At 35.5% G+C, this 27,689-nt stretch overlaps 2 protein-coding genes across 3 annotated transcripts; one reads left to right on the forward strand and one right to left on the reverse strand.

Annotated features, from left to right (window-relative positions):
• The first annotated feature begins 713 nt into the window (after positions 1-713).
• Positions 714-5,966, forward strand: LOC144968059 (transcription initiation factor TFIID subunit 13-like). Its single transcript, XM_078906027.1, has 4 exons — positions 714-874; positions 1,766-1,832; positions 3,709-3,806; positions 5,247-5,966. Exons 1-4 carry the CDS (start codon positions 839-841, stop codon positions 5,421-5,423), a joined length of 378 nt encoding a protein of 125 aa, XP_078762153.1. The 5' UTR covers positions 714-838; the 3' UTR covers positions 5,424-5,966.
• A 3,643-nt stretch (positions 5,967-9,609) lies between these two features.
• On the reverse strand, positions 9,610-19,650 carry LOC144968060 (spermatogenesis-associated serine-rich protein 1-like). Of its 2 annotated transcripts, XM_078906028.1 has the most exons (7): positions 19,505-19,650; positions 17,194-17,344; positions 15,935-16,047; positions 15,468-15,617; positions 14,632-14,755; positions 13,860-13,940; positions 9,610-11,448 (listed from the first exon to the last, which is right to left on the reverse strand). In XM_078906028.1, exons 1-7 carry the CDS (start codon positions 19,545-19,547, stop codon positions 11,307-11,309), a joined length of 804 nt encoding a protein of 267 aa, XP_078762154.1. In that variant the 5' UTR covers positions 19,548-19,650; the 3' UTR covers positions 9,610-11,306. The 2 variants fall into 2 exon arrangements, with proteins under 2 accessions (XP_078762154.1, XP_078762155.1); XM_078906029.1 differs by lacking the exon at positions 13,860-13,940.
• Between the last annotated feature and the right edge of the window lie 8,039 nt (positions 19,651-27,689).

Here is a 27,689-nt window from a genome sequence, read left to right on the forward strand (position 1 = left end):
CTTTGTCTTCCTGTTCTCCGCTGATCTTTGATACTTCAATCATAAACAAACAAAAAAAGTCTTGGATTGGATTTACCTGGTTTTGTCCTGGCCCTTGCTGGAGTCCTTGGGTAAAAGGGAAACGGTCAAATATATAAGTTAGTTTTGGGATTTAATTTTTTTTTCATTGTAAATCATCTCTCTGTTTTGTACTGATTGTTATATTTTTGTTTTGAACACATCTTGTAAACATTTGGGTGTATTCCTCCGAGTGGGATCATCTGCTGGGCCAATGTGAGACTTTTAGGTGATCTCAGACTGAGAACACTGATAGTGCAATCTTGGAGTCTACATCTGTTCCCTATATGAACCATTCCCTTTTTAAATACTTATTTCTTTTTCATTTCCAAAACAAAACTGCTCAAATATGCGACTTCGCAAGTTCCAAGTTTGAAAGTTTTTGCCAAGTGGAAGTGGAATGATGGAGAACGACGACGATGATGATGGTAGTACGATGATGATGTTGATGATGATAGTGGTGGCAATGGCGGTGGACATGATGGTGATGGCACTGGTGGTGATTGGTGGTGATGACGATGACGATAACAGATTGAAGATTGGTTCTCTCAGAAATCAAAGTAGGGTTAGCACTGCGTTATATTTCGATTTTATATGCGAGTGGAATCACTTGATTTGCTTGCTGCTTGCTAAAAATAAAAATTGTGAAGATTTTTACGAAACCCGAAGCCAAATCGACAATAAAAGGGAAAGTTTAGTAAAGTAGGTTCTGTGCGACGAGAAATCTCACTAATATTTTGAAGGACATTTTGTATTTATAAATTATACAAATATTGTCAATATGGCAGAAAGTGCAGACAAGGATAGTGCGACAGAGGTACGTTTAATAAATTTAATGGTAGAGGCTAGGGAGACACTTCCAAATTTAATTTTAATACCGAAGTCGAGTTAATGAATGGACGCTCCACGAAGGCAACTCTCTACAACTCTAGAGAAATAAACCTTTTATCAATATTGTTTATAATTGGTCCCGTCCGTGGCCTATAGTGCGACGTGTACTTATTTGGAGGTCTGATAATCAATCGAAATTGCTATGGCACTATGGGGTCGTAATAATTGTTAAGTGTTAAGTCAAACTCAAACTCAACCCCATAGCCCATAGCCATATTGTGTTCGGACCTGCCAAATATGTGCACATCGGTATACTAGGCACTTTGATAAAAATTTCAATCTCAAAACATCTTAATTTGACCCAGTAAGGTGGATGGGACATGAAATTACATTTGCTATGATAATGATACCTTATTTGTAATTTTTTTTCTCGACGACAAACGATTTCAGAGTTTTTGATATTTTTCTGTTTAAAATTTTAGTCAATGTTACAAAGAGAATCTATGATCTCACTGCTGCCTCAAAAACAGAATTTCGCGACGATTGGGAAAGTTCAGGTTTTGCAGTGGTTTGGCCCACCTGTTGTTTCAATTAAAAAATAAATGGCAAATGTTTTGTCCCAACCCAGGCCGACTGGGTGGGGTTCCTGACCTCCCATAGTGGGCAGGGAGGTACTAACTTTGTCTTCTGTCCCCATATATCTGTTTTCCAACTTGCTTTCTGTCTTTGTCTTGGAATGAGATTACTTTAAAGACATTGGACACCCAATTCTGTGCAGATTCAATTCATTATATCTTGTCAAGGTTTACAATAAATGCTACTATTTTGAATTTGTCCATTGAATTTACTTTGTTGTTATTTTTATTTTCATCAACAGTTTGAAGATGAAGACATTGAAGAAGACGTCCCATTGGAAAAAAGGAAAAAGATATTTTCCAAAGAGTGTAAGTTAAGTCATATCAATGCTCATAGTCATAGTCATAGTCACTCAGTGGATGTTTTTCTTAAGGGCATTATCACAATTTTAACCACGGTAAAACCTCATAATGCTACAATGTTTAGGACATTGGCCAAACTGGCACTGTTGTGAGTTGGTGATATAATATAATGAGAAAGAAAAGTGCTACAAAGTATTTGTAAGATCTGTTTTAGAGTGTTGCAGCAGCATATGGGATCTGATTACATCAACAACGATCAATAAGAAGATAGAAATTATATAAAGAAGGGCCTGTTGATTTGTCTGTAATGACTGCAACAGACAACACAGTGTAAAAGACATGATGGAGCATTTAAACTGGACCCCACTTATTGAAAGAAGAAAGACGCAAAAGCTGAATATGTTGTTCAAGGGCCGACAGGGAACCACCACCACCATCCCTATTAACACACTGAAAAACCATGGAAGAAAAGAAAATGCATATGCACTGCCATATTCCTGAATCAATGTGCATAAACAGTAGTTCTTCCCCAGTACTATCCGCGCATGGAACAGCATCCCTGTTTATGATGATGCCGTTATTTTCATAAGGTTATAAGACAAGTGCTCCAGCAACTGAGCTATAAGGGCCTCCTTTATATTTTAATCAGTGAGAAAATTAGTCCTATTATTTACAGGTTTGAATTTTCCACAATATAATGGTTTCTTGTTAGAATGAAATCAGGTCCTACTGAAAGCCTGCTATTTTCCAATTTCGTACCATGAAATTTTGAGACAGATTGATTGCTATCACCAACTCGCCACGATTATGACTTTCACAACTGCCACATTATCATCTTTGTCACCACCACTGCCACATCCACATAATCATCATCATCATCATATCATCATCACATCTTCATCGTCATTAACATCCGCAATCACAACCAGTACAGTAGAACGCGGAAATAGCGAGTTCGACGGGTCCACTCCTGATTACTCGCTATTTCCGAGTTCTCGCTATTCCCGAGTTGCCAGGAAAGGTTATAATAATATTGCTGGTTATTCCCCTCAGTGTGTAATTCGAGTAAAAGCCGTCGCCCCTATTTCAATTTCTTCACAGAAGTGGCAGAATGCTTGGTTTTTGTATTTTTTTCGTTTTTTTTTTCAAGTAAAATCATGACTAGAAAAAAACAAGAACATAGAAGTGTGTGTGTGTGTGTGTGTGCGTGTGCGCGCGAGTGTTTGTATGCACTCGGCATGTTTGATGAGGTAAGCAAGCGCATCACTCAATCACTGACCCATTGAAATAATGGTTCCACACTCCCCTCTCTCGCTGATCGTGTCGTTCGTTAACGATGCTACTCGCTGACCGATGCTGCGAAGTGAGGCATGTTGACATGTGCTTACCTCGCGCGTCGCGTGGCACCACATTAGGTGAATAATTGACCCCCACCCCCAATACACACACACGCACACAAACCCAACCCCCACCCAAATTTGTGTCGCCTATTATGTACTACTACAGACTAGGCTACTATGTAATATTACTCGTAACGAAAAATAAGAAAAGAAAAGAGGCTAGGCTAAAAATATTTAAATTGCCATTGTCTCTTGTTTTGCTTTACTTCGTCGCAGTCCTAGGCTGGGGCAGGAAATGCTCGTTATTTCCGAGTTGACCTCTTTTTCATACTCGCTGCTTTCATGCTAATTTTATTGACTCAAATAAGGGAAAAAAACGGGGATTTAGATTTTACTCGCTATTTCCGAGTACGTTACTTTCATGTTCTACTGTATATCATTATCATCATCATTATGCCTAATAAATTACAAACATGAAATAGTTGATATTATGATAGCAATAATTCCCTTGTCCATGTCCTTTTAATTTATTTTTTCCTCAGTGCGATGTATGATGTACGGATTTGGAGATGACCAGAACCCGTACACTGAGTCTGTTGATTTGCTGGAGGATTTAGTCATTGAGTACATCACAGAGATGGTGAGTCATTATTATCATAGAAGGTCTTGAAATTGTCTCAAATGCAAACGTTACTGCTTGAAGCTTGAAGAAATAAATAAATAGTCAAATGGAATGGAAGCTTCAATTTGATTAACAAAGATGTGGACGTTTCAGATTTCCCCTTCATCAGCAAGATTTTAAAAATATCCTTTTCCCAAATCATAGTTATAAGTTTAGAAGGGGATGGGTAACTAGTTCGCTTGTGGTATGACACCCAATTTCGGATTGGAAGGTACTGGGTTCGAGCCTAGCTCTGCGCATAGTTGAGTCTCTGGAAATGGCTCTTTACTCACATTCTTTCATCGTACTCAGATGTAAAATGAGTACCTGGCCGTTAACAGCGTTGTCTCTGTCAAAAAAATTGTAATATCGCCTAACAGGCGTCATGTCTCGTTCTAGATGTTGCTGTTGGCTAGGGACCCCTTGTAAAGCACTTTGAGCATGTTTAGTGGGTATTGCTCTATATAAAAATTAAAGCTCAATTTTTTCTCTTCAGATTTATGCCCAAAATGAAGGCAAATGGTGATGCTTTTACTGTTTAGACTATATGTAGCCGGAATAAGGTTGAACAGGGGTGGTCACACTATTCAGGTTATATGTTGCCCGAATAAAGTCTCAGGGATGTGGTTATACTGTTTGGGATATGGAGACTGAATAAAGTCACCCTAATAAATTTGACGAGAAAGCAAAATAAAATGAAACAGTTTTGTTAATTTTAGGAAAGAAAGTCTAATAGGTTGTCTTATTATTTATAACCGCCCCCCCCCCCCCTTCCCCAGTTTTTTTTCTTTTTATTAATAATGAATCCTTTTAGATAGGATGTCGATTAGATTTAAGAGATTCATTTACCCAATTACTGGTGGTTGGACAGAGGGGCCAGAAACAAAATGAATCCAGAATAAATGCTGTTTTCTTTATTTATGAGTTGAGTGCCTCACCAACGGATCTATTTGAAATCCCTGACATTCATGTGCTGTTAAATTCCTGTTAAATTCCATTAACCAAAAACATATTTTCTTTTTTTTTTTTCAATCATATTAGGAAAAGTAGTAAAAGAAGTAGTTTTCAGAGTCACTAGGCCCATGGAGGTGGAACTGTAAAATGGACAATAGAAATTGCTTGCTATCCTTTGGAAAAGATTCTAGTCTATCGAAAAATACTTTCCACCTGCTAAAATATCCAACTACCCAATCACTGCTGGGTGGAGGGGGTTCAGAAAAAAATATAGACTGCACCCAGGATCCCTTGGTCCCTTTGTTTGTGAAGCAAGCTTTCTACCAACCGAGCTATTGGGACACCCTGAGTTATGGTGACCCCAAATATTAGGAAAAGATTTTAAGTTCAATCTCTCCCAATCGAGATCATAAAAGAATTCCCATAAAAGATTATCATTTGTTCTTTTTGTTGTTGTTATTTCAGACTAAGAAAGCCATGGAAATCGGCAAAGTTGGACGCATTATTGTAGAGGACATCATCTTTCTAATACGTAAAGATCCCAAGAAATACTCTAGGGTGAAAGAACTGCTTCTAATGAGTGAGGAACTTCGAAAAGCAAGGAAAGCATTTGATGAAATCAAATATGCTGCTGCAAAATGACCATTGGTGTTCTCATGTTGTTTGATTGTAAATACTGTAACATGTCACAAACTACCTGCGTGATTTGTCTGTTGTCTGACGAAGGCCAAAGGCCAAAACGTCATATTTTCTTGACATTTTCACAAATTGCCACCTCTAAATATTCACCATGCATCTCGATGCTTTCATAAGAGAGTGAAAATGAAATTGCAGCATTTCCTATGCTTGAGACATCTTATGGTGATTTTCTGAAATTGTCACTATATATAGGTTTTGCTGCTGTTCTTTAGGTTTAGAGGTTTCTACTAAATCAACATTGAATTATGTCCTTTGATGCACAAGATCAGATCATGATGTCAATTTACAGTTAATTTTTATTGTTAAAGTTTAAAAGCTGTTAATTTTCAAGAATTCCTTATTGAGTTATTAGAATTCTTTAGAAGAAAAAAATGACTTGGTAAACTTTTTGAAATCGACATTTTGGATTGTACTTATCTAATGAAATTCTGATTAAAGAAATTGTTTATAAGATGATTTATTGTAATAAAATATTGATAAAATTTATGCCAGTTGAGTTTATTGTTTTTGCTTTATCTGAGTGAGAGGTTTTGTTTGCATCATCTACCGGTATAAGTCTTTACATTCTTTAATCTTTCATTGCCTATTGTTCCTTTTCCATTTGACTTTGTGGATGTGGTCTTAGACTTCCTTACGGGCAGGGGAGGTTATTTGCTGTGTCCTCTATACCTCTGTACTTATTTTCTTCTTCTTCTCTACCCTTGTTCTTGAATGAGTTGACTAAGTTTTACTCTGGTCAGGGAACAGCCAATTTTTTTTTCTTCTTTTGGTGGTGTGGTGGCCTCGGGGAAGAGGGGATGGTAGGAGAAGTAGTCCTTCAGAACCATTCGGTCCATGGAGCCGGAGTTTATCCCAGTTTCTATAGCATGAAACCTGGGCAGGATCCTTTGATCTCCCATGGTGGGCAGGAGGTCATGATGTATCTCCTATCCCCTTATATGTGTTTTCCGAGTTGCTTTCTGTCTTTGTCTTGGAATGTAATTACTTAGTTTTGTCACAGCCCTGGCTGGAATCCTTGACTGGGAGGGAAACAGTCAAATGTATAGTTGTAGTTTTGGGAGATGATTTTTTTTCCTTGTAAATCATCTCTCAGTTATGTATTCTGTAAATATTTGAGTGTGTTCCTCTAAGTGGGATCCTATGCTGGTGTCTGGATGAAACTTTAAGGTGGTCTCAAAGTACATTGGTGGTATGCTCTTGGACTCTACATCTGTTCCCTATTTGAACCAATTTACATACACTATTCCTAGTTGCACAGATATAATAATTTCACAGGACTGTAACTTTTAACAGTATAATTATAATTAATATTATATAGTTAATTAGTGATCATGAGCATCAGTTAAAAGTGCTATTCAAGTTTTACTCTATTTAATAATAAATTTAGTTTCATTATTTAATATAATAATTGTTGATAATGGAGTGAATCTGAGGCCCATGCCCCTGACAATGGAAACATATTATCTATCCCTTTGGTTCCTCTATCACCCGATATGTGCAACAATGGAATCAGTCTAGCTTTGCTATAGCAAGCATCCCCGATTCATATCTACAACTTTCCTCATTTTTCCTCTTTTTACTGGTACTGAAATGACCTAGTAGTGTCGCAAATGCCGTAAAACCCCTTAAAAAAAACAAACAAACAAGATCAAATAAATACAGTAATAGCCAGTATATGATTGTCAAAGACTAAGTGCCTTTGAAAGAAATGAAACCCACGAAAAGTTATGGATACACAAGTTTATTGTGTAAAATGTTTAGAAAATGAAAAAAAAAAGATACTCTTATACATGGAAAGAGAATACTGGGGTGGATTTTAAATGTCATGGAAAAGTGCAAATAATAAAATATAATATATAAATATGTTCTTAGAGTTGTAAACGCATGGATTGAATAAAAATCAAATGTATAGGGTTTTTATTATCATTATTATTACACATATCTTATTATTATCTGTTATGATGATGATTATTATTATTATTATTATTATTATTATTATTATTATTATTATCACTATTAGTATAAATATTATAGTAGTAGTAGTAGTAGTACTAGTAGTAGTATTCTAAAAAATTAGAGAATTACGTGATTCCTTGTGTAAAAAAACAAAAAACAAAAACAAACAAATATTTCTATATCAACAAAATGTTTAAGATTTCATTTTTTTTTTAAATTGGGGAACTATAATAAAATAAACACCATTCAAGTTATTTGAAAAGGCAAAGGCAATAATTGGCAAGGAACTCAAGGTGTGAGGAAATAAAAAAAGAAGGGGGGAAAAACCTCAAAAATAAAATAATATCAATTTTTTCAATGCTACTCTATAATCTTACCCATATAATGCAATCAACTTCATATCGTGATGTAAAATGAAACAAGCTCTATACAAGGACTAGTGATATAGTATCCAAACAAAAATTTAAAAAGAGAAAAAGAAGATATCCAATAACATTTTTACAAGGTTTTTTTTAAGCCTTTGCAAATTTATATCTACACTAAGTCATGATACCATATAGAACACTTAATGATGAAATCGTACTTATTGTAGGAAAAGCTATGAGATATGTCAAAATTGAATTTAAAAAGTATCACAATTTTCAATTGAGGAAGACAAAATGATAAACAAACTTAAGAAATAATTATGTATAGAGGTTTATATAATGGGTGAACAAAAAACGAGCCGAACTTTGATATAGTGTAATTCTTTGGTCATTTTGGTTAAGATAAAATTGTTTTGAAATTAAGATAAATAACAGATTTTTAAAAGATTTGTAGCAAAATATGATGGAGATTTATTTACAAATGTCAAGTGAAAAACTATTTTTTGTGATAAATGTAAAAAGAAAGGAAATATCGAAGAATTAACCAAAATTGCACATATTTCGCTTTTTGTGTTTGATTTATCAAAGGACACAAGCCTTCCCTTTTGTTGGTTCACAAACCACTCAAAGTTATTTATTTCACGAAAAAAGGATTTACTAATTCATCTAAGGATAATTCTTATGGAGACTGAATTTCAATTATTCTCTATTGTTGTTTGATCTTCAGTAACAGACTATGATTCCCTAAGCATAACCCTTCTACATGTCATCCTAACGGTCAAGTCAGGGGGTTATTAATTTTATTCGTCATACATTTAACTTGAGACAAAACGTTTATTGTAAATATGGTGTGATTGGTGGATGAGATACGCACTAATTGCCCAGCAACTTACAGAAATAAAAACCAGAATATGAATCCATGCTTGAATAAAAATAAAGGTAATTTTAATCGTCTACAATGAAGCTTTCGTCTTATCTTCATTGCCAATTTTCTTCAAGTGGACTCAAGAAAGACCATACATTAGTATTTTAAATAATACTACACATCTTGTGTCTTGTTTTTTTTTTTGTATTGTTATGATATTCCTTTTTAAATGTGCCTTTAAAAAGATGGTTTTTATGTTATCATTATTCTACATTTTCAGATAAGTTATATTTCAGACAGACAATGAGTTTGGTTCTTTCAAGATTTCAAAGTTTGGAACCTTTTTTGCTCACCCGAAACATTCTCTTCCCCCCCCCCCCCCCCCCCCTCCCTCCTCTCTCCTCTCTCTCCTCTCTCCTCTCTCTCTCTCTCTCCTACTCCCTCCTATATTTTATATATATATATATATATATATATATATATATATATATATATATAATATATATATATATATATATATATATATATATATATATATATATATATATATAATATATATATATAATATATATATATATATATATATATATATATAATATATAATAAAATATATATATATATTATATATTGATCGTGTTTGATACAAATATGGTACGAAAAGTGCTCGACATGTAGTAATGGAGCGAATTATTATTTAAAATATTTACCACAATGTTTGGGGCAGTCTACATCAATGTTTCAGGCTTAATTTGCCATCTTCAGGACTGAGTTGTTTTGTTGACTCAACAAAACAACTCAGTCCTGAAGATGGCAAATTAAGCCTGAAACATTGATGTAGACTGCCCCAAACATTGTGGTAAATATTTTAAATAATATAAATATATATATATATATATATATATATATATATATATATATATATATATATATATATATATATATATATATATATTAAAATGATCTCTCTTTCATAATTTGTTCCTTTTCGGGTGGAAAGAAAATATAAATAAAGCCGCAATATATGCAAGACAATATATATGTATACATAAATTATAATATCATTAAATAAAAAGAAATGAAAGATAATACTGCACCATCACCCAAAAAGGGAGACACGTTTTTATCCAAATAGATAATACTACTCATGGAACGAACTGATAGGCAAGAGAATAAAATATGATTAAATAATCACAGAGCAAGAATAAAAATTAAAATATACTTATTTTGGCTAGTATACATTGAGACAGAATAAGTGGTAGTGTAAGATTTCTGCTTGATAAAATATCACAATATGCTGTTTTGCAATAAGTATTCAACACATAAACATTCGCAGGCATTGGATTTATTAGTCATTTTATCAGATTACACCATCTTTATAATGTAAAGCCCAAGTAGGTATTCATGGAAAGACAAATGAAATAATATTGTCAAAGAAAAAAAAAATTCGGACAAATTTTTAAAATCATAATACGGAATGTACATATTTCCTCCTCATTATTTATTTCTACATTTAATACTGGAGGGTCTTACTCATGTCCCCTTTGGTGTAACTGAAAAAAAAAAAAACAACTTAAAAGGCAACACTGTTGTAATATTTAAAAGGGTTATTACCATTCAGCTATTTGCTTTTAAATGCAATACTTTGGGTATAACAGCAGATGGACCACAACATTAATATAGCGGCTTTTAAAATAATTTTAAAAATTAAAGATTAAACACTGAAAAGTAAAAATATGGTTGTTGAGCAAATTTTAAAATAATGATTATGCACGTATAATTTTGCGACATGTTGCAATCATTTTTATCCTCTCTGTTGAAGATTTTAACATGTTATCTCATAATTATCAATGAACGATTTGTCATCAAATTATACATTAGGTTGACTCTGCGTTCTTTGACCAATACTGGAGCAATACTGATAATACTAAAAAAGATATTGAAAATATTAATCACAAAGAAATAACTACGCCATGTAGCTGGAACTAAAGCGACAGCGTGAACTACTGATTTAATGTCAAGAGTTGTCGAAGTACATTGTTATCAATCATCATTGTAAAATAATTTGAAGGGCACCATTTTTCTAAGCAGTGTACCAGGACATAGATTAGCAATAGGCTATGGAGAAGTGCCAGATGAAAACAGAATAAAAAGTCACTGGGTCAGTGCCAAACTCAGGATCCAATTGACACGACACTAGCTCAGTTGGTTGTGCGGCAGTGTGCTGTCCTTCTCTCCTGGCCAGGTTGAGGGTGTCGTGTCAATTGGATCCTGAGTTTGGCTCTGCCCCTGTGACTTTTTATTCTCTGTTTTCATCTGCCACTTCTCCAAATCCTATTTTTCTCATCATTATTGATACAAGGGCCTGCTCCACACCTTTTCTGAAGATTAGCAATAGCTAATTGGTGATTTCCTGTACGATTAAGTTGGAAAGTTAACATGTGGAGTCTACTTGATCAAGTTACATTGTACATTTCTCAAAATATTATTTTTTTTCGTAGTGCAATGAGTTATTGAATCAATCTTGTTATCAAATAAATATGGTAAATATCGACATTTCACATCTACGTCGTAAATCAAATATTTTAAGTGCATTTAATTTCATTAAGTCTATGACTAACTCCTCATTCAAAAACCTTATCATCAATATCTCTTCATGTCTGCGGGATCTAAAACTGGTATTGTACTGGAGATTGGCTTAGCAGGTTGCCATACTTCAAGCTTCTTCACTTCATCTATGTCATTTTGCCTCTGCTTGCTCTCGTGTGTCTTTCGATAAGGTTCTCTGTTGATGACATACATTTTAAAAAACATGGAACCGTAAGTTTGATTTCATGGTCATAAGCTGAGGTTGAGTTTTTAAAGATATTATTGTTCTACTTCTTTTATCTGATACTGAATCATGACTACACCAAGGTTAAGAATTTTCATAGTTAATACTGTGCAGCTAGAGTTTTAATATGAATACAGGAAACAAATTATTGGAAGAAAAGATCGTAAAAAATTAATCAAAATTTTATTTACAATATATCAGATGATGAGCTTTATTTATCTTTTTAATGGTGGTGTTGTTGAAGAGTGTTCCATTGGTGAAGTAATGTTGTGCGACTATGTGGTCTTGTGGTATGACACTCACTTTTGGATCGGAAGGTCCTGGGTTTGAGCCTCGCTCGGTGCATAGTTGAGTCCTTGGAAAAGGCTCTTTACTCACATTCTCTCACCATATTTAGGTATAAAATTAGTACCTGGCCGTTAACAGCGTTATCTTGTCTGAAAAAAATTGTACTATCGCCTAACAGGTATCATGTGCCATCCTAAATATCAAGTGTTGTTGTTGGCCAGGGAGAGGAGCCATGATTTACTTGAGTATTTTTGGTATTATAGAAGACCAGTCATACTTTATATCATATTATTTTGATTATATATTTAACTGATCATTGTTTACACAGTGCAAAAGGGATACAGCAAAGTCGCCTGAGGTGATCAGATTTAGTTGAAACTGCACTTTCGTTGAATGCAGGGCACCGTTAATAGCCCAGCCATTATCAATGCTTGTGAGGCTATATGGTCTTGTGGTATGACACTCACTTTTGGATTGGAAGGTCCTGGGTTAGAGACTCGCTTGGCGCATTGTTGAGTCCTTGGAAAAGACTCTTTACTTACATTTTTTCACCATACTCAGATGTAAAATAAATACTTGGCAGTTAACAGCATTGCCTCTGATAAATTGTAATATCGCCTAACAGGCTTCATGTCTTATTCTATATGTTACGTGTTGCTGTTGGTCAGGGACCTTTTGTAAAGCACTTTGAGCATGTCACTATATAAAAGCTGAAGTTTGTTTTATTTACTAGTATTAAATTTTCATGTCTGCTTGATTGGAGTCTTTCTTGGATATGCTTGTCCGTTTTATGATCATTTTGGCTCGAAAACGTGAAAATGGACATGAGGTCATAACATCCAATTTTGTGCCATTTTTTGTCTTTGATTGAAGATGTTGTATTGATTCAAAAAATTGGGTTATAAGATTATTCACTTCTGAAAACAAAAATCTAATTGCAGGCCTATATCTATGATTAAGGTCAAGCATGTGTTCATCATTCCATAGAAATAGTTGAAATAGAAATCCAGAAAACATGTAGTATGTGAAGTACATAGAATATATTATAGCTATATCTAAAATAATGGATTACTGAGTTTAATACAAGAGATCCACAAGAACAAGTGTAGTATTAAAACGATGAATTCATATGAAATTCCATTATCATGAAAATGGTATATGATATGCTGCCAGACAATGGTAAAACATCAAAGTGACAAATAAGAGAGCATGCACTGGTATACGATAAAAATCTGAAATAGGCTGCTTTTTTTTGGGATGCTTTGTTTCTTATATTTTTCTATCTGCTTTATCTGGCACTGTTTCATACTGACTTTTTATGATCTTTAATGATAAAACACCTTTTCATTTGTTATGAAAACTGTAATTCACTCAATTTCCCTCTTTCTACTTGCTGTTTACTCTCGCAAGAGATTTTTGATACTTTCAAAAATTGAAAATAAAATACATAATATATGCTGGGTTACTCAAATCTAAAAGGAAACTGGCATGTACATAATTTTATTCAAGTACAAATATCATTTAAGAATTTTTAAAAGTAGCTTTAATAATATGCATATAATTTATCTCAGAAAAAAAATGTATGTTATAATTTGGTAAAAGTAACAAAATACAATAGCGAGATAGTTGGGTTTAAGATTGAGTGAGTCAACTTAATTCATTGAGAGATTGAGATAACACCAAATGAAGACTATTGGACAAATTTGGGATCATCTTAATCTATTGATATATAAAGTGAAAGCCTTTTGCCTATCATGAAAAGAAGATATTTTTATCATGCTCGTCAAAGTGATACTAGGCTGCGAGAAGCTGTGGACTGTAAAAAGTAATAAACACAAATTAATATAACAGCTTCAAAAAAGAACAAAATACCAAACACGTCTATCTGTACTTTAGTAATGTATTTATGTCTTTATTTTTTTTGATGTTGGCTGAAGAAGGGTTTTGAGCCCGAAACGTTCCGTGTTTTGTATTTTGTTCTTTTTTAAAGCTGTTATATTTAGTTTTTGTTTATTACTTGATATAATGCTGTAGTACACTGAGTCATTCTTATATTTGTCAAATATAGAATTTACCTCTTTATCTCAGGCAAGGGAACCAGAGGTATGAAGGTGTCGGCCTTCATCTTGGGTTCAATAAAAGGTGAGCTGGACATACTGAAAGGAATAAGGGTGAATGTGTGTGTGCGCACATGCAAATTCAGTGACAACAAACAGGGTGCAAATCATACAAACGTGCATTACATAAGTGTTAATTTTAAGTATGTTGATAATCACAGCAACACAATCACATAAGGTAAAAGGTGACAATTGGGAAACACATTTGAGCTGATAGAGGGAATGTGTTTGACATTCAATCGATTTTCTCTCTCTCTCTCTCTCTCTCTCTCTCTCTCTCTCTCTCTCTCTCTCTCTCTCTCTCTCTCTCTCTCTCTCTCTCTCTCTCTCTCACGCACATATATAGATAATAACCACTGTGATGATGATTACTTATGATTTTTAAACAATGTTACACAGAACTCTGAACAAAATCTACACTATACACCTCGTATGGAATCTAAACCAGAATAATGGAAAGTTTCTCTCATCATGAATTTGAATCAATTTGTCTATTTCTCTGTCCAAATTCGTGACACTGAGACAAGAAGCAAAACATATCCCCTGTAAATTTTGATGATAATTAAATGATAAGTGTTAGATAACATTTAAAAGAAAAAAAACTTTTTAAGTGAATCTAATACTATTAAACATGTTAACTTCTTTGAGATGTTTGCTTATCACCTCTTGTATTATGCAAACAAACAAGGTGCAAGAACAACCAGTGCCTGTCAAAACAATTCAGACTTACGAATATTTTTGTTGAGGTGAGTTATCATCTTTTTTATGAAAACTCGGTGAATATTCTGGTACTTGGTAGCTTTTATCTCCCGGAGATGCTTCGGTTAACTCATTTCGTCCATCTATGTCAGATTCTGTTGGAGAGATTAAATAAATTTCAAGATTGTCTGCTGTTACCAAGTACTGTCCTTATTGAGTTTCTGACTGAAAATTTGAGAAAAATCAAACAATTATAAACGTGAACTAACAGGATTGAAAATTCGATTCGTTCAAAGTGCCTATCAGCCAAGAATTTAAAAAATCATTATCCAACTATAACTTCTCTGTTGATAAATATTTGACCGTTGATAATAATTAATTATGTCAGAATACTTTTATACATATAACGCTCAAATTATAAATGACTTGTGCAGCAGAAAACCAAAGAATGATTCTTCATGGTCTATATGGAAACTAAATGCAACGTTGAGAAGCAAACAAATTGAAAATATGTATTAATATTATATATATCTAACCATTTATTAAGGCATCAAACTATACCCCCCCCCCCTACCTTACCTTTTATAATGCATTTAGAAAAATGACAGCAACTACTTTTTCATTTGTAACTATTTTTCCCAGCCTTATCTTTATTATTTCCAGTTGGTAGAAATCCTGACTCACGACCAGAGCCCCTATTCATTCAAATTCGTTTGTTGTCTGAAGTATTATTTAATTTGATTTATTTGAATTATTACGGTCTGTTTCAAACTACAAAAACTGGGATAAATTCCATGACTATGGACCAGGCAGCTTTAAAGTAGTCACTTGAACTATGATAAATCTCCACTAATTTGAGCTACTCACGATTCCTTCCTTTCCCATAGAGCATCTGATGAGTAATCTCTGCATCTGATATATCTGTTGCTTTGTGCACACCATCAAAAATACATCGAAGTCCAACCTTGGTAAGACCCGGGTCAAGTAACCACTCATCTTTTGACCTTCTGTAGGTAACTGTGGAGAACAAGATTTTGTAGTAAACAGAAATACTGCCAATGATCTTAACCAGTTAAGTGGCGTACTCTGGAGACCTGGATTTAAAAATGTGGCCAGAAAACTCGTCCTCCAAATATCAATGGATTGAAAAGAACTCTCATCTTTTCAAAAACTCTCAATCCTGGGACCTTGCAAAGGCAAAGGCAGAAGCCAATTGAAGCTGTCTAGGTTTGGGGCAGTGTATTTCTGAGTACTAGTGAGCGTTTAAAAATAAAGACTAAAGATATGATACTTGAAAGCGAGACTCCATACTTATTCAAACAAATCATACTTACATGGGTAAGGCCTCATGCTACGCCAATTATTGGGCCAGATCTCTGCGGCTGGGTATTCTGGATTCTCTGGATGGGGAATGTATTTCAACCTTGAACTCCAGTCTGGGCCGGCTCTGTGAAAGAGGAAAAAATTGCAACAAAACAAAATTAGGAACTAAACCTACGGATTATTTATTTTATATTTGTTGGCATTCATTATAAAAATAACTAACGTTTACATTGTCATTATTTAGCATTGCTATATGTGTCAGTGCATGACATAACCAGTCGGAAGGTAAAAATTTTGGAATGCATTTTTTTTCATTTTCTGAAAGAATAACGCTCCCCAGAGCATTTTAATCTTTATTTGAAGTAAATCGGGTGATTTTTCATGATGTGAAAGGTATCCAACCACTTTTCTCAAATTTCATACTTTTTCAACTTGATTAGCTGTAAAAAATATTTAGAAAAGAAATTAAGTTTTGATATTCCCGAAGATGTACTAAAAGGGTTGATCATTTATGACAAGAACTCATTCATGATCAAAATTGACCTTCTAACTAAACTTGGCAATAACTCACCATCCGACTGATTATGTCATTCACTGTAACATATAATTACAATTACCATCAAAATTGCCTAATCACCATCATCATTGATTTGACTGTTATAGTATAATCGCACGGTTTTATTTACTATTACAGAAGACAACTTTGAGAATGGTTGGTGACTAAATAGTGATGATGTTCGCTAAAACTCTGGTCTAAGCTAACCCTTAAATGTAAAAAACCTTACATATATAAGAGCACCGTCAGACTAAATGACTAATTACTTCGTATATCATACCTACAATTTTCTTTTTTTTAAAAGAAAAAAAAAACAAAAAAGAAAATGTCGACTCAGTTTCAAATATTGAGAATCATTGTCATTATGGTACATTTGGTCAGCCATCACAAAACCCCTATTGTGCACTGAGGATCTTGTTATTTTCTTTTGATATCAAACCCACTGACTTTGAGTTGTTTTATAACAATATATTCACACAATTCTGGATCTGGAGATTTTAGTTATCAAAAATACTCGATACTGCAACTTTACAAATAGGCATGGTATGGAAAAGTCACACGATTAATGCTTTGTTTTTAGTATGGAAAAAGACATAGTTTAGATTGTTTTGTGAAAATAATGTTTAGCCTTATGGGCTGAGCTGATCATGTAGTGACTGATACACAAATATTTTCAGCTATGCAAATACAAGGCTAATGGTTTTGATAACTCACTCTGTGTATTCCACACCAATGCTCTGGTTGTGAGGCACCCATTCATCCTCTTTACCTCTATTGTGTGGAAGGTAGCGACGACCCCTGGGTTTGAAGGGAGGGATCTCTCCTGGTTGATTGTGGGCATCAGGAAAATGGCGCCGCTCTCGCTCTATATGATAAAAAAAAAATATATTTAAAGAGTTATATCCTCCTTCATAAAAACTGCCAATGCAGTGATCTCTCTCAAATTTCAGACATTGTCCAATGAGTTTAATTCATTTATAATAATATAGATAAATGACATTTCATCAATACTAAAAAAAACCTTAAATCTTAAATCCAGAAAACTACAGACCAGTGAGCCTGACATCTGTCATCTGCAAGCTCGTGGAACAGCTGATTAGAGAAGAAATGGTTGATCATATGACCAAGAACAAACTATTCAGCAAAGAACAACATGGTTTCATGGCGGGAAGGTCTACGCTAACAAACCTACTTGAAACCATGGATGACTGGATGAGAGACCTGGAATTAGGCAACAATTTAGATGTCATATACCTCGACTTCAGAAAGGCATTTGACAATGTTCCACACCGGCGCCTGATCAGGAAATTGGAACAGTATCACATTAATGATCATACAGTCAAATGGGTCCAAAATTTCCTCAAGGATAGAAGACAAAAATGGTAGTGAATGGAACAGCATCAGTGGAAAGACTGGTAACAAGTGGAGTTCCACAAGGAAGTGTACTGGAACCAGTTCTCTTCCTGATTTATATCAAAGACTTGCCAGACTATCTATCATCTAAATGTAAAATCTTTGCCGATGATACAAAGCTCTACAGAGTAACTAATACAGAAGAGGAAAGAAACACCTTGCAGCAAGATATGAAAAGCTTGAAGAATGGTCCGAAACATGGCAGATGGAGTTCAATGTAGACAAATGTGCAGTTCTTCACCTAGGAAAAAACAACAGAGTAGCAAACTATATAATGAAAGAAAAACCCCTGCAGAAATCCAATATGGAAAAAGACCTAGGAGTATTTATTGACAGGAAGCTAAACTTCAAGAAACAAATTCAAGATGTTCAATCTAAGGCTGGTAGAACATTCAGAACGGTGAAGAGAAATTTCAAGAATCTGAAACCAAAACACATGACTTACTACCATCTACAAGACTATGATTAGATCAAAGCTGGAATATGCCAACTGTCTATGGTATCCGAAGTTTGAGGGAGGCAGAGACTGTTTGGAAAGAGTGCGAAGGAGAGCAACAAAACTTATCACACAGCTGAAAGACAAAATCTACTGTAAGAGACTGAAAGAATTGAATCTCCCGACCTTAGATTACAGGAGAAGAAGAGGAGATATCATTCAAACATATAAAATAGTAAGGGGAAGAGACAGGGTAGAGGTAGGATTTCTTAAACCAAACAAGAACAATCAGACACATGGAAACAGCAAGAAACTGGAAAGAGAACGTTTTAAGACAAATGAAAGAAGGAACTTTTTTTTCAGCTAGGATTGTCAATAACAGGAATAAACTGCAAGAAACCACAGTATCAGCAAAAAAAAAAAAAATGAATAAAATCAAAGCAAAGTTGGAAATAAGTAACATCCTAGGAAACAAGTACAGTTATAAGAATTGGTCCAATTACTAATAGATGAGGAGGAGCGAAGGAGACTACACCAAGTCTAAAAGCTCTATACAGAGGTATCCAGGCATTCATTAGTCTGAAATCATCCTGACACGTTATGGTAAAACTCTGATATTGCTTGTACTATATGAGACAAACAACTCTATAGAATGTTTCTCAAAGACTGAAAAAAACCCCTAGAAAACCGATTTTTTTTCAAACTCACATCTACACCAGATTATTTATCACAGTAATCTTTTATTTTAGAGGAAGACACTTTTTTCATAATCAAATCCATTTGCCCCATTTAGGATTTAATAAAGTTAACATTTAATAAAGCAATATTTTACACGGGCTTGACCTCAGGGTTAAGTTAACTTCATGTGAAGAACTTCTCAAATAAGTCAAATTAATATTAAAATTAAAAGGTGAAGTCATTATCATTATTACTAATAACATTTTTATTATCTGTAAATTACTGTATATATACATATAAGACCTTATATGCGAGCATATAATATGTACAAAAATTGAATACTCAAAACAAAGAGCAATTGTCTACAATGTTTATATTTGGGAAATGTAAACAAACTTTTGATGAGTTGAGTAAGAGTAAGAGAGTTAAAAAAAAAAAGGCAAGGAACCACCCTTTCACTTGCGTTTCATTTACAAATAGACATCTCAAAGCATTTACCTTTACGACCAGGTTTCCCTATTTCTGTTGTTACGTGCAGCATTTTGTACTGTCTTTTATTCGCAAATCTTAAATCTACCTCTTGACAAAGTTAACAAATTTCTAGTTTCACTCTTCGAAGTTTTGGTGCGCCGCCATTTTCAAACCCTTCTGGTAGCCATGGTTGCGAAGGGGAGTAATTAGAAATTTCCATCACCGAAAGGGAGTTTATCCCACAATTTTTATTTTGAATTGGATTATTTCTTTTTATCTCCCTTACATTAAAGAACGCTGACTGCACTTGCATTGATAGTGATAGCCAAATAAAAATAAGAAGATGGCGTTGGCTGGGTCATGTGGCCAGAATGGAAAAAGGGTCACTTCCCAAGACAGCCTTGTACTGGACAGCAGATGGGAAGAGAAAGCGGGGAAGACCCAAAGAAACCTGGCGAAGGACCATGGAGAAAGAATTAAAGGAAGCAGGCCTGTCCTGGAATACAGCCACCGCAAAAGCAACCGATCGCAAAAAATGGAGATGTCTGGTGGGCTGGTGGGTGCCCTATGTGCCTCAAGGCCAGAAGAGGATTAAGTAAGTAAGTAAGTACATAATTTGGAACCGTGAGACGAACGGGTACCTATGTTGATAATACCAGGAAATGAAGTGAGTAGAAAAGTGTCAGAAAGACAATAGAGAGTAAAAACTTTGCGGCGATGAGGATTCGAACCCACAACCCGACAGTGGTTACTTTTCCTCCATCCAATATCAACAGTCATCTTGCCCTCATGTAGGAATAACCTACCTGCTAGTATCAAGTCGCAGAGCAATACTGAGGTATTGAACGATTAGATAACACGTCGCAACAATAGGCAGAGCTAGTCAGACTGAGTTAGTGAGCCTGTTCATTTGAAATAGGAGTAATAGTAGTGGTAGTAGTAGTAGTAGTAGTAGTAGTAGTAGTAGTAGTAGTAGTAGTAGTAGTAGCAGTAGTAGTAATAGTAGTAGTCACGTTGGACAGACAATTAAACTACGTACCGCAAACATCTTGAAGGAAACGCAAACAAGATCTCAAAAAGAAACTGTATCCTGAGGAAACTGGCAAGTATTAATTGGGGAGCCTCACAACAAGTACTTAGAACATCTGCTTTGGCACTTTGTTATAGCGTGGGAGAATAAATACTGCGCTCCAGTCTGGGTGAGGAGCCCACATGCCAAACTGATTGATGTCAAGCTAAGAGAATCAATGAGGATCATAACAGGATGCCTCAAGTCAACTCCAACCCAATGGCTCCCAACACAAAGTGGCATAGCACCGCCTGATATCAGAAGACAAGAATTAAACCAAAGAATGCATGCCAAAATTGAGGATTGTCACTGACAGGGTCCCATTGAAGGAGGTCCTAGAAGAAGCCCCAACAACGTCAAGACTGAAATCAAGGAAACCTTTTAAAACTTCAAGACAACATTTCAACGTGAAAGAGGAATGGATGTCGATGTGGAACCAAGACAGCCCCAGGGGAGGCGACATCATACCCGACCCAACAGAAAGAACACCTGGCTTTCTCTGCAATAGCCGAAAATGCTGGGTCACCTCCAACCGCATTTTGACAGGACATGGTAGAACAGCAGCTAACATGCATAGATGGAATCTGAGAGGATCAGATGCATGCCGTCATTGCCAAGGAGGCCCTGAGGCAATGGACCACATCGTCATCCACTGCCCAGTGACAAGCCTATCAGGAGGCTACGAGACAGCCTATGAGGCAGGAAAAGAATTTGAAGAATGGATTAAAAGATTTAAAATAGAGGTGTAGCCATTTGATAATAATAATAATAATAATAATAATAATAATAATAATAATAATAATAATAATAATAATAATAATAATAATAATAATAATAATAATAATAATAGTAGTAGTAGTAGTAGTAGTAGTAGTAGTAGTAGTAGTAGTGGTGGTGGTGTAGTAGTAGTATAGTAGTAGTATAGTAGTAGTAGTAGTAGTAGTAGTAGTAGTAGTAGTGGTGGTGGTGGTAGTAGTAGTAGTAGTAGTAGTAGTAGTAGTAGTAGTAGTAGTAGTAGTAGTAGTAGTAGTAGTAGTTACAAGGTGTCCCTGGCCAACAACAACATTTACCATTTAGTACGGGACATAACACCTGTTAGGCGATGTTACACTTTTTTTTCTGACAGAGACAACGCTGTTAACGGCCAGGTATTCATTTTACACCTGAGTACGTGAGAGAATGTGAGTAAAAAGCCTTCTCCAATGACTCAACTATGCGCCGAGCTAGGCTCGAACTCAGGGCCTTCCGATCGAAAGCGAGTGTCATACCACTAGATCAGTGGTAGTATGTAGTAGTAGTAGTAGTAGTCGTAGTAGTAGTAGTAGTAGTAGTAGTAGTAGTAGTAGTAGTAGTAGTAGTAGTGTAGTAGTGTAGTAGTAGTATAGTAGGTAGTAGTAGTAGTATAGTAGTAGTAGTAGTATAGTAGTTAGTAGTAGTAGTAGTAGTAGTAGTAGTAGTAGTAGTAGTAGTAGTAGTAGTAGTAGTAGTAGTAGTAGTAGTAGTAGTAGTAGTAGTAGAGTAGTAATAGTGTAGTAGTAGTAGTAGTAGTAGTAGTAGTAGTAGTAGTAGTAGTAGTAGTAGTAGTAGTAGTAGTAGTATAGTAGTAGTTAGTAGTAGTAGTTAGTAAGTAGTAGTAGTAGTAGTAGTGAGTAGTAGTAGGTAGTAAAGTATAAGTTGTTGTTGTTGTAATAGCAGTAGTAGTAGCAAGTGGGGGGGGGGGGGCAGAAAGAAAGAAGAGAGAGAGAGAGAGAGAGAGAGAGAGGAGAGAGAGCGAGGAGAGAGAGAGAGAGAGAGAGAGAGAGAGAGAGAGAGAGAGAGAGAGAGAGAGAGAGAGAGAGAGAGAGATTATTTCCCATTTTGGTGATAAGATGCTTATTCCCCCCCCCCCCCCCCCCACACACACACATACACACACATACGTGTCTCGGACACATTAAGAGGACTCTCACCAAATCCTACATTGTATGGACGTATCATAGCTCAACAACCAATAATACAAACAGGCTGATTTTTTTAATGTATCACCTAGACATGAAAAGATTGGTGTATGCCAAATTTCAGCCCTCTGCTTCAATTTTCATATCAACATTATTTTACTCATACATTATTGGGACGTATCACTAAGTGGACATCGCATGACCTTTGAACCTCAAGCATGTTACACAAAAACATGAAAAACAAACATTAAACAGACTTTGTAGAAATGTACTCCGGGCATCTAGATTCTTAATCTATGTGCATTGGAATATTGTATTTTTATGTTCTCATTGGTTCCATTCTGGAATCGAACCTAAACAATATGATTTGCCTATTAATGTCAGGACAAAATGATGGTACATCGTTATTTCGTGACTACGTCATTAAGTATGAGGTTTGTAGTATTGACAATAATACAAGTCTCATAGCCTTTGGACTGAAAAGATAGCTATCTTTAAACTTCATTCTGAAATGAATTCACCATTATTTTCCTTATGGGTTGCATTATTTTACATACATTATCATAGTGGTACGTTTGAAAAATAAATGTTTCCGCTATATGACGCCATTGTTTTCTTGTTTTGTTTTTGATTGTTTGTTTGTTGTTGTTTGATTGTCTTTGTTTATTTTGTTTGTTGTTTTAAGATTAACATAGCAATAGCAGAGATTAGAAATAGCTTATGTTTCATAGCAATGATAATCATAAAGGAAACTAACATATAATTCAACATTTTATTCAACCATGCTTCAACCTATCACACTGCCAAATTCGGCATAAACTGCATTAAAACCAAAAGATAGAAAGTCACAGTCATTCAACAATTATCTCGATCCGTGATAAGACTCTACACTACAAAGTTCTTTTTCAAAAGGGCTAAGCTCTTTAAGAACGTCATCATTGTGCTTGTCGGTATTTATTCCCTGGGTGTAGTCAGACAATTTCATCTTTGAAGCCTCCCTTTGCCTTCTTCTGTTGAATAATATTATTCGTACTAGCGTAATCACACCGAGTCTTTCCCATTTTTCCTTGACAATGCATTTTGGCGCCAACATTTCCATGGTCAACTTTTCAGTTTCACTAGTGAGGTACTTCGAAAGCTTTGACACATCATCTGTGAGTGGAATAGTCTTTGTGGTATTTTTCTTTTTTTTTCATGTAGGTTTCTTGCGGCATTGCAAGTTATTTCCTGATTCCACATAATTGTGTGAAGCTGATAATATGCATCTGTTCTCTCTGTCATAACTGTATCTCCAGTCTCAATAGCTTTAGCTTTCAACAGAATGCAGCAGTGTGCCAAACTATGTCCTAGTTTTAGAGCAAGGGATGGTATTCCATATGGATTTGTGTCTTTTGAGTAGGCTGCCACCTCTCTTACAGCTGAGACAACATCTTTGAATCTTTCAGATTGAAGGAAGTCTGATAGTCCCAACGATTCGCAGTTAGGTGCACTCCTAAGCTTAATCAAAAGGCGGGCCAATTCTCTTAATTTATTTCGAATATGCCCGTGCCTATATTTGTCATGTCCGTTCTTTGTCGTCTCTCTGAGGCCAAGAAGTTTTATAGTTTCATCGCTCTTGGCCACGATTGAAATAGGGCCATTCCGTAAAAACATCATTATTTCATTATACAGATCGTTGTCAGATACCTGTGGTAAAAGCAACTTTCCTTGTTTAACCAATTGCTTCCGGGGTACACTTTCAGCTTTGTTTACACATTTATGCCTCCAAAGATCTTTCTTAGAGACCCAACCCATACATCTCAAACATGGCACAAAGTTGCTTACTTGAGTTAATGTTTTTTTCCCTTCTTTTGACCACCACCATGCCTGTTCCTTGCTTCAGCGTATTGATATTGTGTGCATGGTTACCAGCATTGCGAAGTTTGGCAAGTTCATCTTTTTTAGTTAGGGAAGAAGCATTAAGTAAAGGCACCATATCTTTTTCATTCTTGTGTTGTGATAAAAGATGACGTTTTAACTTTGCCTGCTGTTTACCACAAAAAAACACAGAAATGCTTTTTAGAATCTCCTCTTGTGTTTGGCAGATAACATCCCTCAATTCTATTTTGGTTCACTGTTAATTGGTTGCCTACATTTTCTTGCGAGCCTGATAAATCTGTGTACTCCTGTGATCTTGAGTCCGTAACTTTTACAGTCGCAGGTTTTTCTAAAAGACCAACTGGTAAAAATGTCGGAAAAGAGTCAAAGTCTGAATCACTAGAATCAGGGACATAATCACTGTCATTAGGATCGTCATCAATATCAGAAAACATAATCTGTATGTAAGTCTTTTCGCATTTCTCCAAAGACTAGATCTAGATCAGTTTGACAAGCAGTCAATGTCTGAAGATGAAGAAGGATGAAAAAAATGAATATGACGAAAAATCATGCGAGGAAAGAATAAATTACAACAGGTGGAGAAGAAGAAGAGAAATAAGAACAAGAAAAACTAGAAGAACAAGAACAAGAAAGATTATTGAAATAAATGGATAAGGAAGCGAAGATTAAAAGAGTTACAAATCGGATTGTGAATCGGAGTGGGTTATCTTATTGTAACTGAACAGACGACAGGAAGCATATCGGTGAACACCGTGTACATATAATTGAACTCTCATAATATACTATCTTATTGTAATGGAACTAAGCCCCAAACACTATAGCTCTATATAGATTGAAAACCTGACTAACCAAGAACAGTCATATCTGGATTGTTGATTGGGAACGACGAAAGGCTGGGAGCAGTATCTAAATGATTAAAAAATAATGTTTGGTTTCTTCACAATTTGATTAGTTAAAAAGTAATTTTTTGAAAAAATTCAGAGTCGCCATAAAAACGACGACCTCCTCCACAAATAACTTCCAGTACAGGTTGTGTTTCCAATCTTTTATAAGAGCTATGAGACGAAATGAGATTTATCCAAGAAAACAAAATAGAGGGGTCAGAGTTCAAAGGATATACTAATTTCTTCTTCTTTTTTTTTTTCTGGTATATCTAGTTGTGAATAGGGTGAGTGTAACTGAAGTTGATTGATTAATCCTCCTATCACCCCGTTGTCCTCCCGATCGTCATTATAGTTTTGGTACTACTAATGTACGTTTTTGATTTATATATTCATGTATTTATTTTATTTCAGGCAGATAGCTGTGATCTGAAATTTTCGAATTCCTAACCTACTTACAGTACAACAGACTCTCTCTCTCTCTCTCTCTCTCTCTCTCTCTCTCTCTCTCTCTCTCTCTCTCTCTCTTTCTTTCTTTCTCTCTCTCTCTCTCAAAAGTCTTGGACCCTTCCCATCAATCAATCAATAAATATATCTATCTATCTATCTGCCTGTCTATCTATCTATCTGTCTGTCCGTCCATCTGTCTTCCTGTTGGTCTGTCTATCTATCTCTATTTTTCTATGAATATATCTGTTTTTCTATCTGTCTGTCTGTCTCTCTATCTATCTATCTATCTATCTATCTATCTATCTATCTATCTATCTATCTATCTATCTATCTATCTATCTATCTATCCATGGCTGCTTATCCCTCCTCGTTTTCTTTCGTAGAACGGGAATACCTGCTAGTTAATGTTATTTATTACTTCTATGTATAGAGATATGAAAGAACGACAAGTGAAAAAAAAATAATTAAGAAATGCAGTAAAACTACAGTAGAAATTGTAATGTAGGCCTCAAACATAAAATATTAAAGTAAGATTGTTTATACCGCATAAACTGGACTACTGCTACGGTCCTCCATCTTTGAGTTTGAGTTTGAGTCTAAGAAACGAAAACAACGAGGTCCAATTTCATACACACAGCCTATACACACGTAATTAACTTTACTCTGCAGTTATCGGGACACCGCAATTTTCGGCATACACTCGGGGTGTGTATAGAGCTGTGTGTCTAAACGACAAAATCGCTCCGTTGCAAAGACCAACTCATTTCTTGGAAAAAATTTGTCAGGTGATCTAAAAACTGGCGGGAAGTCTGGTTTTGACATCAAAACATTATCAGGACGTCCACTTAACGGGGTGTGTCCACTTAACGTGAGTGTGCAAACATGAAATTGTCCCGTTAACGTAGCAAAAACACAAACACACACGCACACACAAACTCAAATACGCACAAAGTGTCCAAATGCCTAAATCTTATACTCCAATCTCATTATATTTTATCGATTTAACTTGAAATTAAGATTTCCCACCAAACTGAAACAAAACGTGATCTGTCGTTACGAGGCCGAATACTACTGTCTATTGCTAATAATTCCAACCAACACAGTTGTTGACCAATGGGAATAATAGTCTGGCGCAGCACCGCAGCATTTCCGGTTTCCCCAAGGTGACGGATAAAAGACGCAGGGCTTTCGTCCGTTTGCCTACCAAATCGGTTTGATCCACCATCAAATATGAGCCATCCAGGTTTCTACTCTGTGACGCCACACATTGAGTTTGTCCTGACAACTTGTCCAGCGCTCACCTCTCGTATTGACAGACGAGATCAAAGGACTGTCGGCAAATAGTTGTGCCAATAACAAAACCTGCCCAGGTTTGTTTGGAATCCTCACGGCTTCGTTTTGCTCAGATTTGACATCAGCTGCTGCTGCTGCGCTGTCGTGTAACGACAAAAAGCTTTTTAAAAGCATATTTATAGGGAGGCCTTCCGAAAGCTCCTACATCCCCAGTATTCTTGTTCTAGTAGGGGTTTGGGAGGGGGAAAACTTTTTAAAAATAATATTCTAGTAGGGGGTTTGGGAGGGGGGAGACTTAAAAAAAAGTTTCCCCCCTCCCAAACCCCCTACTAGAACATTATAAAAAAAAAAGAAAAAAGAATACTGGGGATGTAGGAGCTTTCGGAAGGCCTCCCTATTTATATAAATCTTGTGGTATGGCGCTCGCTTTCGGAGCAGAGGGTCCAGTGTTCGAGTCCTGCTCTGAGTTGAGCGGACCAAAACTGAGTCCTTGGAAAAGGCTCTTGACTCACTCAGCGTCCTCATGTGTGAAATGAGTTGGCCGTTAGCAGCATTGTCCCTGTCGGAAAAAAAATTGTAATGTCGTCTAACAGGCGTCATCATGTCTCGTCTACATGCTAAAAGTTGTTGTTGGCTAGGGACCTCTAGAAAAGCACTTTGAGCACGCTTAGTATATATATATATATAATATATATATATTATAT

Source organism: Berghia stephanieae, chromosome 3, assembly GCF_034508935.2.
Source record: "Berghia stephanieae isolate SIO BIC M18660-M18661 chromosome 3, UCSD_Bste_1.3, whole genome shotgun sequence".
Classification (NCBI taxonomy): domain Eukaryota; kingdom Metazoa; phylum Mollusca; class Gastropoda; order Nudibranchia; family Aeolidiidae; genus Berghia; species Berghia stephanieae.

Excerpts from the sequence above, each read along its gene's own strand:
- LOC144968059 (XM_078906027.1), top strand. The coding sequence starts at position 839 with ATGGCAGAAAGTGCAGACAAGGATAGTGCGACAGAG. Across the intron at positions 875-1,765 it reads ACAAGGATAGTGCGACAGAG|TTTGAAGATGAAGACATTGA; the intron begins GTACGTTTAATA and ends TTTCATCAACAG. Across the intron at positions 3,807-5,246 it reads TTGAGTACATCACAGAGATG|ACTAAGAAAGCCATGGAAAT; the intron begins GTGAGTCATTAT and ends TTGTTATTTCAG.
- LOC144968060 (XM_078906028.1), bottom strand. The coding sequence starts at position 19,547 with ATGCTGCACGTAACAACAGAAATAGGGAAACCTGGTCGTAAAG. Across the intron at positions 16,048-17,193 it reads ATTGGTGTGGAATACACAGA|AGCCGGCCCAGACTGGAGTT; the intron begins GTGAGTTATCAA and ends CCTCTTTCACAG. Across the intron at positions 15,618-15,934 it reads TAGCATGAGGCCTTACCCAT|TTACCTACAGAAGGTCAAAA; the intron begins GTAAGTATGATT and ends TGTTCTCCACAG.